The 18,677-nt window shown below is 39.4% G+C and overlaps 1 protein-coding gene across 3 annotated transcripts in view; it reads left to right on the plus strand.

Annotated features, from left to right (window-relative positions):
- Positions 1-5,748: 5,748 nt before the first annotated feature.
- The window catches only part of gsna (gelsolin a), a 26,715-nt gene continuing 13,786 nt past the window's right edge, over positions 5,749-18,677 (plus strand). For 2 of the 3 annotated variants that reach the window (XM_031277393.2, XM_031277395.2), the window contains exons 1-6: positions 5,749-5,932; positions 14,755-14,955; positions 17,181-17,335; positions 17,704-17,865; positions 18,437-18,586; positions 18,664-18,677. The exon at positions 18,664-18,677 is cut by the window's right edge and continues 76 nt beyond it. In XM_031277393.2, the coding sequence (XP_031133253.1) occupies positions 14,760-14,955; positions 17,181-17,335; positions 17,704-17,865; positions 18,437-18,586; positions 18,664-18,677 (677 nt within the window). In that variant the 5' untranslated portion in view covers positions 5,749-5,932; positions 14,755-14,759. Of the gene's footprint in view, positions 5,933-14,751; positions 14,956-17,180; positions 17,336-17,703; positions 17,866-18,436; positions 18,587-18,663 lie in introns of all 3 variants that reach the window. The other variant, XM_031277394.2, reaches the window with a different exon arrangement.

An 18,677-nucleotide genomic window follows, 5' to 3' on the forward strand; every position in this document is an offset into this window, starting at 1 on the left:
TGCCAACTAAATGTTCCAGTCTCTGTAAGAGGATGGTATGGTCAATAGTATCGAATGCAGCACTAAGATCTAATAAGACAAGTACGGAGACAAGTCCTTTGTCTGAAGCAGTTAGAAGGTCGTTAGTAATTTTCACCAGTGCCGTCTCCGTGCTATGATGCATTCTAAATCCTGACTGAAAGTCCTTAAATAAGCTATTGCTATGTAGATAATCACATAACTGATTAGCGACTACTTTCTCAAGGATCTTGGAGAGAAAGGGAAGGTTAGATATAGGTCTATAGTTGGCTAAGACCTCAGGATCGAGGGTGGGTTTTTTCAGTAGAGGTTTTATCACAGCTACTTTAAATGACTGCGGTACATAACCTGTCAATAAAGACATATTTATCATATCTAGCAATGAAGTGTTAACCACGGGTAACGCTTCTTTAAGTAGCCTCGTAGGGATGGGGTCCAAGAGACAGGTAGATGGCTTTGCTGAAGAGACCTTTAGCATTAATTGTTGAGGGTTTATAGGATAAAAGCAATCTAAGTATATGTCAGGTCTAGTCGTTCTTTCTAGCAGTCTGTCAGTTAAAGGTGACCCATTAGAGGTTGGGGGCAAGAGGTGATGAATTGTATCTCTAATTGTTATAATTTTATCGTTAAAGAAACTCATGAAGTCATCACTACTCAGAGCTATAGGAATAGATGGCTCAATAGAGCTGTGGCTATCTGTCAGCCTGGCTACAGTGCTGAAAAGAAACCTTGGGTTGTTCTTATTTTCTTCTATTAGTGATGAATAGTAGTCTGATCTGGCCTTTCTTAGGGTCTTCCTATAGGTTTTCAGACTGTCTTGCCAGTCTAAACGAGATTCTTCCAGTTTGGTGGAACGCCATTTACTTTCAAGTTTGCGCGAGATTTGCTTTAATTTACAAGTTTGGGAGTTATACCAAGGTGCTAGTTTCCTTTGCTTCATCGTCTTCTTTTTAAGGGGAGCAACAGAGTCTAAAGTAGTCCGTAGGCAGGCCGTGGCACCGTCTACGAAATTATCATTTTTATCTATTGAGAGGGACTAAAGTTTACATAAAGATCCTCTGTTATATTACGGCACGGTAATGAGTTTAGTGCTGTTGGAATATCTTCCTTAAATTTAGCTATAGCACTGTCAGATAGGCTTCTAGTGTAGAAGCTTTTATCTAATTTCGTATAGTCGGGTAGTAAGAATTCGAAAGTTATTAAGAAGTGGTCTGATAATAAAGGATTTTGCGGGAATACTATTACGTCTTCAATTTTGATGCCATATGCCAGCACAAGGTCAAGGGTGTGGTTAAAACAGTGCGTGGCCTCGTGCACACTCTGACTGAAACCAATTGAATCTAGTAGTGAGTTGAAAGCAGTACTAAGGTTATTACTGTCAACGTCCACATGGATATTAAAATCACCTACAATAAGTACTTTGTCTGATTTTAGGACTACACATGATAAAAACTCTGAGAATTCCGATAAAATTTCAGAATATGGACCTGGTGCTCGGTAGACAACAACAAATATAATAGGCTGTACTGTTTTCCATGTTGGATGCTGGAGATTAAGAACGAGATTTTCAAAAGAGTTATAATTTAGTTTAGGTTTAGGATTCATTAACAGGTTTGAGTCAAATATGGCTGCAACTCCCCCTCCTCGGCCTGAGCCTCTAGAAATTTGAGTATTAATATGAGTGGGAGGAGTGGCTTCATTTAGACTGACATACTCTTCATGGCCCAGCCATGTTTCAGTTAGACAGAATAGATCAATTTGATTATCGGATATCAATTCGTTTACTAGTATTGCTTTAGAAGACAGAGATCTGATATTTAGTAGACCGCATCTAATTTTCCTATCCTGTTCTATCATTGCAGTGGTAGTTGTAATTCCAATTAGGTTGTTAAGTATTGCCCCTCTTTTGGTTACTTGTGATTTAACTGATCTGAGTCGAGTTACAGACACTGTCTCGTTTTTTGGGGCAGGTTGTGGCTGACGTGAACTGGATGCTAAATTGATGCTAAATGCTAACGCTAGCATAATAACTAGCTACTAACATCCTCACAAATGACGCTAACCTGCTGTATATGTTAATTAGCACTAAACAGGAAGTACAGCTAGGCTGATGGGAATTGTATTAGTTTTGCAGGTTATTTAGTCATAAACCAAAGTATTGGACAAAACAAAATTTTGAACTGATGATGGCACCAGATAAAAAGTTAAAGAATTACCAATACAATTCATCCTGAGGGGAACATGAATCTATAGATCACAATCACGTGACACACCATCCAATAATTGTTGAGAGTCATTTCATTCAAAAACCACAAATGTCAATCTCACTGTGGCACCAGAGGAAAAGTCAAGATCCCAGTCATTAGATTTCATTATCTGGGAACCATGAATGTCTGTATAAAAGGTTGTGCTAATCCACGGAGTTGACATTAAGATATTTCATAAGATAAGTGAAAACCTTGACATGCTAATAGCATTTTCACTAAATGTTACTAAAAAAACTAAAATGTCAACCTGCTGAAAAGTCAGTTGATCTCCCCCTCAATCAACACTTCACATTACTACCATCCGGTTGGAGATACAGGACTTTAACATGGAGAAGGGCTCGCTTCAGCAGGAGTTTGATCTCTTCTGCTATAGCAGCCCTAAACAATCTGAGCTTCTGGAAGGGGCATGAATGTATTGTCTCTATATGTTGGTTTTGTGTTGTCTTGGCTGCAAAAGCAAATCTCCCTATGGGACAATAAATCTTAATCTACCGCAGTACGATTCATCCTCTGGGGACCACAAATATCTGTACAAAATGTCATGGCAATCCATCTAGTTGTTGAAATATTTTAGTCTTGACCAAAGACTTACTGACTGACACTGGCATACAGCCATGCTGCAAGCATTAATTATTAGAAAAAAAGTAACAGACTGTTGCAATTCATACAAACTAATTAAAATGCTGTTTTAGGCTGGCAAATTATCTACATGACTACCAGTAGGGGTTTGTGGGAAAATATGTTTTCGTGGTTGGGGTCAGCTCAAACTCATGTCCAAGTCTCAAGTCTCAAGTGTACAGCTCTGCCTATTGAGGCTTGCTAGACTTCCTGCCAGGCTGAATGCAGCTTGTGTTAATGTCTTAAACAGCAAGACACAAAAACAAGCCTTTATTGTTGCGCTGTTTTCGTCCATGACTGGAGCCTTTCAATGTGTGCATCAATTGAAGCTCCTAATTTTAGAAACTGCTTGACTTGGACAATGTACATCAGTGATCAGTCATTTTAAATATACAGCATCTTTTACGTGTTATCTGTTATGTGATTTCCATAAACCTGTTATCAACATTCTGTCCTCAAGGGGAGTAAAATATTTTTTCTGCTGCCCCTAATGCACAATGTTGTTAACATATCGCCTATCGTGATAATATTGTCAAACACACTACCTTTTTTACAACTGCTCCTTGCCACAGCATACATTCACGTTTAATATAGATATTATACAGGAAGCAAAACAGGTCAAATACATTGACAGTTGCTACTTTTCTACATCACTCAAATCAAATGTCTTGTAAATTTACGTTAGCAATCAGCGTTTAATGCTACCTTGTTTAACTTGTTCAGTCAACGGTCTCATATTTGTATCATCACCCTCTGTTGCTCTGTTTCTGTATTTTGTCCACTAGAGGGCCACAAAGATTTGAAAATATTGTTTAACAGTAAGGTAGAGGACCACCAGGTTTATTCTGGGGGTCAATCAATTTCCCTCTCTGTCACATTCTAAATGTTAGTATGTTATTAAAAAAAGGCCAAAAAGAACATGATTAAAAAAAGACAATAGAATTTGTGATTTGATTGATTAATGCAATAGATGTTTGTCGTTGAATACCACAATGATGAATTAAAGGAGAATTACGGCGCAAAATGAACCTAGGGGTTAACAACACATGTGTACCGAGTCGACCGTTCTCTGGGATATGTTTTCATGCTAATCGAATGTGACCAGTTTTAGCGCAAACCGCTAATTAGCTTATAAAGCTAGTCGTCGGGGCACAGATAAAGTAAAAATAAATCGCTATTTCTACCGCTAACAAGGCTCAAAATAGCACCACACTTCCACGGTAGCATAATGAGGGTCCCTACATGTAAACTGAAGCATTGTGAACTTTGTAAGTGACAGTCAGTTTATTAAAAAGATACAGTTCACTTATACATGCGGGCGCCATCTTGGGAAAACAGTCATGACCAATCGACGACGTGCAACCAGTAACCACTAACATAGCGCAAGCATGGCGTTCGTCGTTCATTTTGCGCCGGATTTCTCCTTTAAATATGGGATTTACAAATCTATTTACTGTAAAAACAAAAGAATCAAGTCAGTTCAAATTGCGAGATCAGTGGGGGCACTGGAGGGTTTCTGTTGTCAGATAGGTAGGTAGTGTCCGTTACAGAATGAAACCTCATCCGTTCACACTCCACCTTGGCCCATTAAAAAATAAAAAATGTAGCACCTCAAGCAGATCAGCATATTTGATGAAGTTGATGTACTTCTAATTTTTGGTTTGTACCCACATGGTTGAATGCACTTATTGCAGATTGCTTTGGATAGAAGCTTTAGTTAAATAAATGTAAATTCTCAATGCACTTACAAATATTGAAATGTAACTTGGGTCACCTGGTCTAAGGGTCAAAATAACTATATGTTACTTACTGTAATACCGCCAAGGGCCGATTGGGATCCTCATGTCTGAGCAGAGATGTTCACAAGCTATTTTTTGGAAGTCCAAGTCAAGTCTCAAGTCTTTGACTTGAGATCGCTAGTTTCCCCTATAACTTTGGTAATTAATGGCTAGTGTTTGAAAGCCTAAAAACTAGTGTTTTGCGCGATATGCTTTGAGTTGGAGATTATCAGTCACAATTTCATACTTTTGTAAGAACTGTTGGCTGGTATACATGCAAATAAATGCATTTTCTTTGCACAGAAACATGGAACCAGGATGCCACTTTGGATGTGTTTAGTATTTCAGTATAATATTTGCAAAAACACACTGTAATCAGTAGCCTATACACCACTGATAACGTTTTTGATTTGTCAGGCACATTATTGTTAAAAAGTGTTACATCTATCAAATTAGGAAACAGATTATAACCTTGCACACTAAATGTCTCATGCGGGTGAGTGGAAATGCATGGGGCTTACCTCGAAACATTATGATAGGTTATTATGATGTAATCGCTGTGCATTAATCTCCTTTTCTTAAAAACAAGTTTGAATCCCACACCCTTTGCCCAATGACAAGAAGCCTCTGACTGTGAGCACATGGGAAAACCTGCATACAGTGTGCTAACAAGGTGGTACACCAGGACCAGGCAGGGGCAGTGTTACTCAACATGTAGCCTACGCTCTGTTGGAGACCGGAAGTGAAGAATCAAGTCCTGGCATTGCTTGAATTCACAACACCTGCACCCACGTATTGATTTTCTTATCAAGACAGCAACATTGTTTGATTCAAAGCTTTATGTCTCATTTCGAAGCAGATTATTAAATGTATATAATCAAATGTCCAAATAAAATGGACGCTTTGCAATTCAATCCAAGACGCTATCTTAGAAAAAAGATCATGGCAGCATAAACTTCACAGTGGCATTTTAAACATAGATAGATTAAAAGACGAGAGTTAGACAGATTGATAGCATGATGATGACATCAGTGTGCATGTGCGCGCCCATGTGTCGGCCGCCCCCAGGCCAGGGGAGTGTCATAACGGGGAGTGTCCCGGGCCAGAAGCATATACAGCGGCTCTGCACTCTGCACTCCGCAGACTCGACGACCCTCTGCTCCCGCTGCAGCTAGAAGCGCTCACCGCGGCTCTCTCAGGTCTACACCCTAACGTTAGCAGCCCGTCGCCGATCACAACCTACACATTCAGGTACGTTAACCACTTTCAACGAAACAGTACAGCCTGTAGCACAGATTGCGGGACGGTAATTTGATGCCTTGTTAATTAGGGCTACAATAAAATGAACTGTTATTTTCACGCAGCCTGGAACAAAGGTATAAGATAAGATAAGATATGCTGGGAAGAAAGAGAGTTTTTTTTTCTTCTGATGTAAAAAAAAAAGTGGTTAACTTGAACCCGAGTTCATTTAGTTTATAAGCCTGTCATCTAATGCACTGTAAACCCTGCTTTTATTGTGAAAAGTGCAAAGCTGCTGCCTTATATGGAGAGGCAGTGGTAACCCTGGATGATGACTAAACATTCTGTGTTTTCACTTAACAGACCACAGGTTTGGTCATGTTTTTCCTGTTTCTTTACTGTTTAAAGTGAGTTTAGGCTGATGATGTGCTAACCCAAAGCAACATTTACCATGCTGTGTTTGCACTATTACATAAAAAAAAAAAAAAAAAGTCAAGTCATTTGTTGGAGCATCTCAGTCAAAAACAGTGTCAGACTATCCTCAGCAGCTTTACATGCTCATCTCTATTTTAAGGACATCTGTGGTTGCCATAGAAACACACAACCAAATAGTAACTATTCACAGAGGAAGTTAGTCACAACATCCTGTATGTGGTTATTAGTTAGAGCAACCGTGTGTGTGTGTGTGTGTGTGTGTGCGTGTCAGACAGTGGAGTGGAGTGTGTGTGTGTGTGTCAGCTCCACACTCAGCTGTCAGCCAGACAGAGATTATGGGATGCTTGAACCCACCGACTGTACTACACCCCACCCCCAGATTTAAACAACAGTTGTGCACGCTTTCTGCCAAAGAGGGTAGGACAGCTGATGTGGACGTTTGTATGGGAACAAATGCCCCATATTTACTTTTAGTTCTCAAACTGGCTCAAAATAATGTCTATGATGTCACAAAAAGGTTGCTAATGGACATTTTGAAGCCTACAGTCCAGGCTTCCGCTCACTGTTATGTAGCCTACGTCGGCTGCTGAAGCCAAAAAATTCAAATTTGGGAGACTGTCCTTAGACAAAAAATGACAGCGTATAGTCTTTAAACTCAAAATTTCATTGTAAACGTAGGTTATGTCTACACATAACAAGCACCCCTCTTGCGGTTATGCAGTCATGCAATGACTGTCCTACATGTCGTCTCACAGTAGCGTAAGTAGAGTTGGCATGACAATAAAAGTTATTGGGAGGAGGTTGGATGGATTTGGCTCACACATTGATTATAAGCATTGATTTCAAGAGGTGTTTGGTTTAAAACCGGAGCTGTCTAGAACTGTTGTTCTAGCATTTAAATCACTGTACTTCAGGGTAAAGCACATTCTAACTACATATTGAAATATAGCATATGAGACACTGGCTTGGTTTCTTCTAACAATGAATGAAGTCTTTCCCTACCTTTACCCACATAGTTTCAGTTGACTAAACACAACCAGGTCTTACGCGTTAGGTCTTGTACTCATGTTCCAGACAGTTAGATGAGTCATTGTTGGGTAGGGCATTCACAATAAACCTCACAACATACCCTTCTTTATCGTTGTATATGGAAAAAGGGCACTGGTTCTGAATGTAAATGTCAGTTATATGTACCTGCAAAACTTATTAAACAAAGTGGGGGAAAAAGAGCACAAAACGACAGTCAGTAAAAAAACAAAAACAAACATACCTTTAAGCCTTAATATATTCTATGTATGACAGCAACTTTTAAAATATCTAAAACATACAGTGGAAGAGATGAAGTTAGCAACCAAGACCATAACTTCTTGTAGAAAATGTTTACAGACACTGTATTTCAGGAGAAAAGTAGTTTTTTTTCCATCCATTGATTTCAATATAAACAATGTTTTTCCAGTTGAGAAAGAAAAAGGCCACACCTCTTACTCACTACTCACATGGTGAGTTCTAGCTGCTTTGCATTTAGAGCAGGGAAATAGTTTAGAAATTCTGTATCGTTATATCAATTGTAACACTGCGATATTAATATATACTACCTCATCTGCACAAAGTTAAATTACATGGTCAATGCATAAACCTCTGTTATAGGGCTGGGCGATATGGCAATTTGTTTTTATCCCGTAGGGTTAGGGTTATTTCTTATGTCGATAACATTATACTGTATATCACAATACATCATGTTTTCTGGTAATTCAATAAAGAAATAGTCCATGCGAAATAACCACATGAGACTATTTTTGTATACTCCTGTGTAAGTTAACTTGACAAATGAAATGTACTGAGTATTTTTTCATTTTATTAAGAACTTTAGTGTCAAATGAACATGCCGTGCAATGATCAGAACTAAAAGGGCCGTCCAAGTGACATAAATATTGCGGTTACACAGTACTGCTGCTAGGTTTTCAACAGTGATAGAAACGATGAAGGAAAATATATACAATAGACATTTTAATATTGTTTTGATGATATCATCATATCGCCCAGCCCTATTTATGAGATCGTATTGCATTCTCATTGTCCGTCAAACAAGATGCCATTTTGTTAGAAATATGAGTTTACAGTACATGCCTGATATGATTAATTCAGCAACAGAACTGGTTTCAGCTAGATTGTTCCTGAAACAACCATCTCATATTCTTTAATAACTGTCCATATATCAGGGTGGTTATTTACTAAGTCGTAAACAGCCGATTCGATTGTCTTTAACCTAACGCTGTATCAGCAGATGAAAGGGAAGCAGAGCAGCTATTACAGAGCGAAGTCTCTACTGTATGTCCTGAGCGAGCTGGAGGACAGCTGCACAGCCCTCGAGAGGCCGAGAGTGGCAGGGTCGGCGTGGAGAAAATGAGTCATCAAGAATCCCTCTTCTGGAGGAAGATTCTCAGCACACAAGCACATACATGTAAATTAAGATTTTAAAGACAAAACTACATTATGGGCTTGTTTTGGAAGTGGCACACCAGCAGATTAATCACAAGGGCTTAATAAAAATCTTATCATATGACTCCACTGTTGCTATCTGCACAGCTGATCATGTTCTGAGGCCTCAAGGGAAGGCAGACACAAAAGAGAGGCTGGTAAAATATGGGGGAGGGGACCAAATAACTGAGGTTGGAATGACATGTTTACACAGAGGCGAGGGGGGGGGGGGCGGACAAAGAGCCTGCAGTGAGGGGGACACAAACTCCAAAAATTCCTCCGGCTCTGCAGAGGTGTGGGGTAGCCTGCAGACACCATATGCTTTTCCCAGCATGCCGCACTCTTTTTTTTTTTTTTTTTTTAGCTCGTAGCCGTGTGTGTGTGTGTGTGTGTGTGTGTGTTGAGTCATTCACAACACACAAACAACCCCTCCGTGAGTCACTTTATCCAACCTGCAGCTGCCAGAAACATTTAATGGTTAATCTTGTTTTAGTCAGCTGTTGCTCTTCATTCAACAAAACTTGCTGCAGAAAAATATTATAATTAATCAAAAAAAACCAAAAAAAAAAACGAGATCTCTTTCTCTAACCTTCTCCCTCATTCCTGTTAAATTATGTTTTGTTTTCTACCTTTTGTCACAGTTGTTATCACATATTTAAATACTGGCGTTTGATTTTTCAAAGTGTGAGGTGAATCAGATGCTGTGTATCCCACTCTGATGTTTGATTTATGAAGTCGCACACAGTACGAGTGGATCTAACCGTGGGAGAAAATAGCTTTGATGTGCAGAGGCACAAACAACATTTCTCTCAGAAGATCACAGTCAAAGGCAGTCATATTTATTTAGTGCCACAGAAACAAAGGCCTCCCGAATACAAATTCATATTTTCAACGGGTGATGCGTTTCAGAGTATAGGTATTCGGTTGCTGTTGGATGAAAAGACTTCTTGAACGAGTCAACTTTTCAGGATTGAAAAAAAAATAATAAAAAAATAAAGCAGCTCTGTTTTCAGGCAATCAGAGAGCTACGCATGTATCATGTTTTTGGAGGTTTATCGTGGGGATTGAAAGGGTTACACTGGTACTTTTGTCATCAAACTTACACTAGAAGCAATCATGTAAAATTCTACCTTAAGTTTAGTTACAAAGTGAAAACTGAAGTGACATGTTTTCCTGTACTGTTTGCATCATGGCCACAGTTTGAGGCATTAATAACATGCCCTATGTTACCTCCAGGGACTTGGCTTTTTCCAATTAAAAGTGAATGTCTGCTGTACAGCCGTCTCTGTGTTAATGAGGATCCCCACGCTCAGCTCAGAGCTCTGCGTGCAAGCTGTTTTCATATTGCTGGGTGTGTCCGTTTAACTTAATGAATGGCTGTGGGCTACTGTTTATCAACTCGAGCAGAAGTTACTGATTTATTACCAGTTGTTTGGGAACAAAAAGTTATTGTATTGTCTCGTCGCTGTTGTTTTAGATGGTTCCCATACAGTATAATAATGAAGTAGCAGTTTGGGAGGATGTAGTAGCAACCCCATTTAGATGTTTTTTTCTTTAGCATTCTAAGATGTTCAAACCATTTTTCCTGTTTCCCTTGCTTTCAGTCTTAATGCTAAGCTAGGCTAATCACTTCCTCGCTCCAGCTCTGTGTGTAACACACAGCCATGAGAGTGGTATAAATCTTCTCATCTGAAACTCAGGAGGGAAAACATATTATAAAAAGTGTAAATCTTGAACTGTTCCTCTAACTGGGTGCCTCTTCTTTAGCAGACATTTGTGTCGAGATACCATGAATCAATTCTACAGTATTACAGACAATATACACAATATTTTATTTATTAGTTTATTTTTTCCAGGGACAATGCAACAGGTTACAATAATTTGCTACCCCTGTCCCTGGTTAGGCATTTCTACTTAAAAAGGTCAAAAGATACCATCATTACCAAAAGTACAAAACTTGATTGAGCATAAATACTAACATTCTTCTAGGCTATATGTAACACTATCACACCATATCACGCTACCTATATACTTTGAACATCCTTTGGTGAAGTGCTTTGGTGAAGCATTGCATACCTTAGAGTGAAGCACACAGTTTAAAGTTATCTAAAGGGCTGAACCAACTTATCTTGACTTTTCAGTCCACTTTGTCCAATCACCGGCCTGACCAGAGATCCAACAGGAACTTTCTCTGATTGTACTTTGATAAACACGACTCTTTGGAAACCGTACTGAACTGAGATGCACCGATACGCCGGATCGGTGTCGGCGCAGGCTTGCATATAAGCCGGATGATCCACATCCACAACTGTTTCTTAGTCACTGTTGTTATGACATGAAAATAATACAACAATACAGTAATACAATATGACAGCCTCTGTCCTGGGACAGTTGAAAACAACATGTCAAAGTTTCCATATTTGACCATTACATTACTGTATGAGCACTCAGTTTTTCCTCGTGCAAATCCTTTGTATTTATCAGTGTAAACCTATTTCCCTTAAAACTGCTATTTATCTATTGGTATCTTTGTTTTTCAGGCTTGACAAGTTAGGCCTTAAACATTTATGATACCCGCCTGAGGCTTAGTTAAACCTTGTGTGGCCACAGACGCTGCAGATTTGCTGTCTGACTTTTGTAGCATTCAAGCTTCTCCGGGCTGGAAATTCCACCCGACTACTTTAGAGCCCACTGTAGGAAAGTTTAGCTTCCCACCTCCTCCATCAAGCTCTAATGATCCCAGTGGAATCACCCAGCAGCCCCAGTTTCTCTTTGTCTGGCCGAATCTGGACGCAGGCGCTGCAGAGTCATGGAAGTTCAGACAGTGCTTGACCTCGTATGACTCCCGCATACCCGGCTGTTTTGGCTACATTTTCGGTGTTTTGACTAGGTGCGTTGTCCATTTTATGCTATGTAGAAAGGAGCTAGGTCTAGGGTTGGGCATTGTTTGGATTTTAACAATTCTGATTCCAATTCTGATTCTTCCTTTTGATTCCGGTTCTTATCGATCCTCGATTCCGATTCTTTGAGGGGTGGAGTTGAAACGGGTCACATGCTTATTTCACAACTAAGAGGACAGTTTTATTTTGATTCAATGGTGGCTTGCCGTTTTACTGGGCTTTTTCAACGTAAAATAAAGCCAGACTACAGCGCCGCTTACTGTGCTCCATGGCTGCAACACAACAAGCACCTGGTCGCTACGGAAACCAAAACTTGTGCATGTTAAATTTGGAACCCATGATCAGATTGAAACCAAATCCTCCAAACGATTCCAATAAAGAAATTCCAAGTAGGAATCGGTTCTCGATGCCCAACCCTAGTTAGGTCTCTACAGTCCGTCACCTGAATATATTTGTTTCCTTTCCTCACAATGTCAAATATCTATCCAAATCATTCAGCTTAGAAAAATCCACCAGCCAGCCACATGTGTTGACATGTGCCACGTTCAATATCAGGAAAGTCGACTGTGAAAGTGGTTCTTTCCAACATGATCCACTAACTTTTCCATGCTGAAACATTCCAGAGTTACGAAATCATTTGCAGTGATACCGGCTTAGGATAAGAGGAAAGCTGAAATGGGGAAAAAGGAACCCCACATCTGTTGGCCCACTTATGTGAATTCTGAGCCACTTCCCTCTTTCAGGGTCAGGAGCAGATTCCTGCCATGTTTGTGGACAGACTGCGGCCTAAAAGAATAGGCGATTCTTGCTCCAATGTGGACGGTAGTCATGCAAATTGAGAGGCAGCTGGTCCAGCATTCCTGTGGAAAACTGGATTCTGTGTTCATTCTGAACTACATGACCTCCAGTTTTCAGATTTTTTTTTTTTGTGCAATATCTGAACCTGAGCTTCATTAACTTTACAGATAAGAACACTGAGGGTTTGAATGTCCTATGAGCAAGCATCAAATGAATTAGTACAATAAAGAAGAAATGCACCATGAAGGCTCACAGAAGCCCTTTTTCAGAGAAGTCAGGTTCTAATTTGAGAACACTGCTTCCCTTCTGAGAAACTGTTTATGCCCTCTCTGCAGGCTTTTCTGTGCCAGCGATTAATAGGTTTGGAGTCAGTGTGGCTTTGCAAAGTCTGCTGCTAAATCTCAGAGGACACTGTTCACTTTCGACTATTTCATAAAAAAAACGATTGGTTCATGGTTGTTATCTGACATTGCAAACATTTAGGTCAAACCACAAAACAGTTGCCAGGTGGAAGATGTATTTAGATCTTTTACTTAAAGGCCACTTATTGTAAAAAGTGAGATTTCCATGTCATGTTTATTATAAAGCAGGTCGAAGTGGTATATAAATACTGTGAAAGTATCAAAAGTTGTGATGTCACATCTATACTAAAATAAAACATTTGCGTTGCCAACATCTGGGAGAATTTGAATAAATACATTTATTAAATACTTAATATAGTAGTTTTTCTTGAAACATTGTACTTACAGTAAGAGTTCCTTTCCGCCACTGAAACTTTCTGTTATGCTGTCCTTAATAGAAGCTGAACAAATATGACGCTAACACACATTTTAAAAATCCTAGCACGGCAGAAGAACCCTACACCAACTTTTTAAATTCTCTAAGATAGACATCTGAAACATGTCCACAGTCCACACCCACAGAATCAGCTGATTAATTCATAAACTGTTGTTCTGCAAACAGCTTCCTGATGCCCATAACAAAGATTTTAACAGGATGCTCAACTCCCACCTGAGACATGTGAAACATCCCACTGAGAGGCCGGCGGGTTGTAATCCGATGCAGCACAGACACATACTTGAAAGTCTTGATTGGGCGCCACATGTCTTTTGTGCTCTCAGATATGGCTGAAGTGTATGGTATGTGTGTGCATGAGTGTTTGGTCCAGTCCCAAGCTAATTCACTCACACCCAAAGTCTGACTGCTGATATGTACATTAGGGCTGTGCCATATGACGCCTTGTACTCTGAGACCATGGAGATATGGGTGACATAGGGACTGTGCAAGTAATCACATTTTGATCTCGATTTCACCTCCTAACGATAACAAAAACAATGTAATTGAAAAAAAAACCTAACATTTTTTTGAACATTATGTTTTGCAAGTAAACTCACATTTTGTCTTGTGTTCTAAATGAAATTAAAATTTTAAAATAATGTTTTTTATATTATTTATTTTAAGGGAATGTCAAAAAGTTCAACGGGAAAGGCATTAAGGGAAATTTCACAGGTGTTTTCCCTGTTGATTTGTTTAACTGTTTCACTGTTTTTTAAGTTCAATAAATGAAATATCTATCCCAAAGTCAATGACTAATCGTGTTGAATGATTGTTATTCAATACTGACCAAAATAATTGGATTACAATTTTTTCCATAACCGAGCAGCCCTAAGGGTGACATATTTAAGAAAAACCCAAAACCAAGATTACATATGCTGTGATAGATTTTTTTCCACATCTCCTACCCCTAGTGTCCAGATATTTGTGCTTGCATGCATAAAGTTATGATAGATTGAAGAGCAAATATGTTCAGTCTTTTCCTATATCTAATTATAATCACGGTTTCTTTTGCCAGTTATGACTACGCCTGAGTCAGAACTGTCAGGACTTCCTCTTCCTGCTCAGAGGAAACACCGCGAACACAGGGCACCAGTGACTCACTGCTGTACCATTAATATCTAACTATATCCATAAACTTTAGCTGTGTATCCATGGCAACACCTCAGCCTTAAAGGGAGTGGCTATCCAGAGCAAAGATTACACAAATAGGGAGCCCCAGTCTCACTTATAAAAAGGTTATCACACAACTTTACAGCTCTTATCTCTGCAGTATTTGACCGCTGATCCAGAGCGTAAAACCACAGCTTGTTGCCAAGGGAACACATGTATGTTTAGGCCTGTAGAGAAGAAAAAGCACTAAATCTGAGGTGTGTGATTTCCCAGCAGGCAGGATGGCAGTGCAGCACCCAGAGTTTGATAGGGCCGGACAAACGCCGGGCCTCCAGGTGTGGAGGGTGGAGAACTTTGACCTGGTGCCTGTTCCCGAGAAGCTGCACGGGGGATTTTACACTGGAGACGCCTACCTCATCCTCAACACCATCAAACAACGCTCCGGGAACCTGCAGTACGACCTCCACTACTGGTTGGGTGAGTGCAGTCAGACGGAGGTTATGATGTGCTAGAACAGAGAAATAAGAATAAATGCTAATCTACAAGGTATAAGAATGCATTTTCCCTTATTTTTTGATTATTTTCTTTTGTAAAATCAAATAAAATTTGCGTACAAGAGATCTATAAAAAAATTCTATTTGTGTGTCAAAGTTAGGAAAAGATACTCATTGAAAAAGGCAGCATGTTAAAACACTCTTTTAAAGCAAGAAGAGACAATAATTTCTGAATCAATTCTGCTTTTTTAGTGTGTAATGTGACTATTTGAATCTGGGAAGATGAGAACAGAAAAACACGTTGGCAAAAGCCTTCTGAAATAACACGACACCGCACGTTTACAGACAAAGCTGTGTTGACTGCTGCTGTTGTGTTTTATGTTTGCGCTGCGTCTCACCCTGCTCACTCAGATCAGCCTCGTAAACGGTGACAGGCCTTATTTCATTGGACAGATGTGCTTTGTGATCGAACTAGAAGGGCTTACAAGGACACAGCAGAGTTTCACAGCTGACATTTTTTTCAATGATCAAAAGCCTCATACGGTACATATGATGTATTATCTCAGTACAAGGGGTTTGTCTAGACAGTTTTGCAACACACGCAAAATGGGTGGCTTAAGAATCAATACAAGACATAGAACATTGTAAAAATATTCCATTACAAGTGAAAGTTCTGCATTCATAATTCGACTTAACTAAAATCGCATCTCATCTGCAAAATGGTATCAAAACGTAAAACTACTCATGCAGAGTGGCCCCTTTATAATCCACTAAGATTTGATATGTGTAGTGGATTATTATCACTGATGCATCATCATCTAAGCAGCATTTAAATGTTGTAGATTGTAGAGCTAACGCTAATTTTAACTACTTTATTGTTGCTTTATTTCTCACATGCTGCCTTTTAAAATGGTTTGTATATTTGTAGTATATACTGTAGATTTTACATTGCTTGGCATTCTGTGGACAGCAAAGGAAGAATTTCATTGTACAGGGAAACATGTTTCCTTACTGTGTATATGACAATAAAACTTTGAAATTGAAATTAAGTACATGAAGCATAAAAAATGTAATAAATGTACTCAAGTACAGTACGGGAGAAAATGTTCTAACAGTAATGACTTTCTCCCTCTATTTTGTATAATGTTGAATATGCTGACAGTAGCTAGTTTAAAAAAAATCCCTGCACCTGTAGGACATGTTTTCATGTATTGATACAGACAGATATCAATTTTTTTAGTTTTTTTTTAACCTAAGACGTAGGATAATGGGGGTGGCAGTAGCACAGTCCGTGACCGGACTTGTCTTGGGAACCGGATGCTGGTTCAAGTCCCCACACAGACCAAGTATGGACTGTAGACTGAAGCCAGTTCACCTCCTGGGCACTGCCGAGGTGCCATTGAGCAAGGCAGTGAACCCCCACAACTGCTCGGGGCCCCATCCTGTGAGGCGGTCCCCTCGCTCTGACATCTCTCTATACATAATGCATGTCCTGACTGTGCATGTGTATATTTGGGCCTGTGTGTGCGTGGGAATACATATCTATATATATATATATATTTATATATATATATATATATATATATATATATATATATATAACAACAGAATGAATGAATGAAGAATTTCCCTTGTGGGATTAATAAAGTCGACCTTCTTCATCTTCTAATTTTCTCAACCCATTAAAGTGAATTTAATCTTTCAACCGTGTAATCGTACATGGTTTTCACTGGACAGCGACATCAATGTCATTTTCACTTTTTAATTAAAATCCAAATTGATGTCAGTGTCTAGTAAGGGGTCAAATAGGTATTTGGATCAGCCAAAGCCTAAAAATGAGTCCTGGAGATGTACTGACAGAAGACAGAGTGCCTGACTGGGTCATTTTTTAGGATTTAGCTTAAAGCAAACAGGAAAGCGATTGATTTCATGTCATTTTAGTCAGCTTGATTGATCATGGAAACAGCATTTACCAATAAACAGGGTCTGATGTAACCCACTCACATGCTGCTGGACCTCTGTGTGTGCCCAGAAATAGAATAATGTTGCATTTATAAAAGCGTCTGCTGGGATCTGCCCCATATCGATCTCCTGACCCACTGAGTCAAACACAAAATGTGGCTCTCTGGGTAGATGTGCTGTATGACTGCTGAGATAAAATAAGGACCAGGATTTATATGGCGTACATTTGTGGTTCCTCTGGTGCAGGTGATTCCTGCACCCAGGATGAGAGCGGCTCAGCGGCCATCTTTACTGTCCAAATGGACGACTTCCTGGGGGGGAAACCCATCCAGTACCGCGAGGCCCAGGGATATGAGTCCAAAACCTTTCTTGGCTACTTCAAGTCAGGAATCAAATACATGGTAAGATGTCATGTTTATAGCTGCAAAACATATACACAAGGAATAATATACATGTTTTGTGCGGGTTTTCTTTGCTTTTGTTTTGGTGCCTTTTAAACCTGGGATTACATTTAGGTAAAGTTATGTGCAAGTGTGATTTCTGCCTGTTCACTGACATTTTTAAGGGTATATTTTTATCATATTTTAAAATATAAACTGCATTTTATCATTCGTAAAAATAGAAGATCCATTCTGTTATGACAGCGTCATTTTGTAAATCTTGTCAACTTCCCGACATCAATTTCAAAATTCTTTCTTTTTTTTTAATTTAATTCTGTTAAGGTTGGATCCACCTTTTTTAAAAGTGTAATGCGTCTCTTATCTTTCAGAAAGGGGGCGTGGCGTCTGGGTTCAAGCACGTGGTCACTAATGAGGTGGTCATGCAGCGGTTGCTGCACGTCAAAGGTCGCCGTGCTGTCCGGGCAACGGAGGTGGCGGTCAGCTGGGACAGCTTCAACCAGGGAGACTGCTTCATCCTGGACCTGGGAGCTGTGAGTCACACTGAGCAGATCAAGCACATTCATATTAGATATACATAATGATATCATGTAATTAGAGCTGCAAAGATTAATCAATTCATTGTCAACTATTAAATGAATTGTCAGCTATTTTGATAATTAATCGGTTAAGTCATTTTTATATTCCATTTCAAAATTCTCTGATTCCAGCTTCTTAAATGTGAATATTTTCTAGTTTCTTCTCTCCTCTGTGACAGTAAACTGAATATCTTTGAGTTGTGGACAAAACAAGACATTTGAGCGGTCATCTTAGGCTTTGGAAATCACTAATCAACATTTTTCACTATTTTCTGACATTTTATAGACCAAACAACTTTTTAAAAGATGAATTGACAATGAAAATAATTGTTAGTTGCAGACCTAGATGTGATTGTCAGTACCGCAGTGAGTTCTTTTTTAGTAGACATACACTACAAAAGTACAGATGTTGGTGTCCGTTTAGCAAGCTCAAAGGATTATGGGAAAAGTGGTCTTAATTTTTGTGAAACACAAAATGTTACGCACCTCTTTTGTAACCTGCTCTTATCTCCTTCTTGCTGTACAGGAGATTTACCAGTGGTGTGGCTCCCAGAGCAACCGCTTTGAGAAGCTGAAGGCTACTCAGGTTGCCAAGGGTATCCGTGACAACGAGCGCAGTGGGAGGGCCAGAGTTTATGTCTGTGACGAGGGGATGGAGAGAGAGAAGATGATAGAGGTGAGATCAGTGAGTTATGAGAATAAAATGAAGTCTACAACTGACTTGTGTGTTGAAACGGCTGCGTCTGTCCTCAGGTGTTAGGTGATAA

Source organism: Sander lucioperca, chromosome 14 (assembly GCF_008315115.2).
Source record: "Sander lucioperca isolate FBNREF2018 chromosome 14, SLUC_FBN_1.2, whole genome shotgun sequence".
In the NCBI taxonomy this organism is placed as follows: Eukaryota; Metazoa; Chordata; class Actinopteri; order Perciformes; family Percidae; genus Sander; species Sander lucioperca.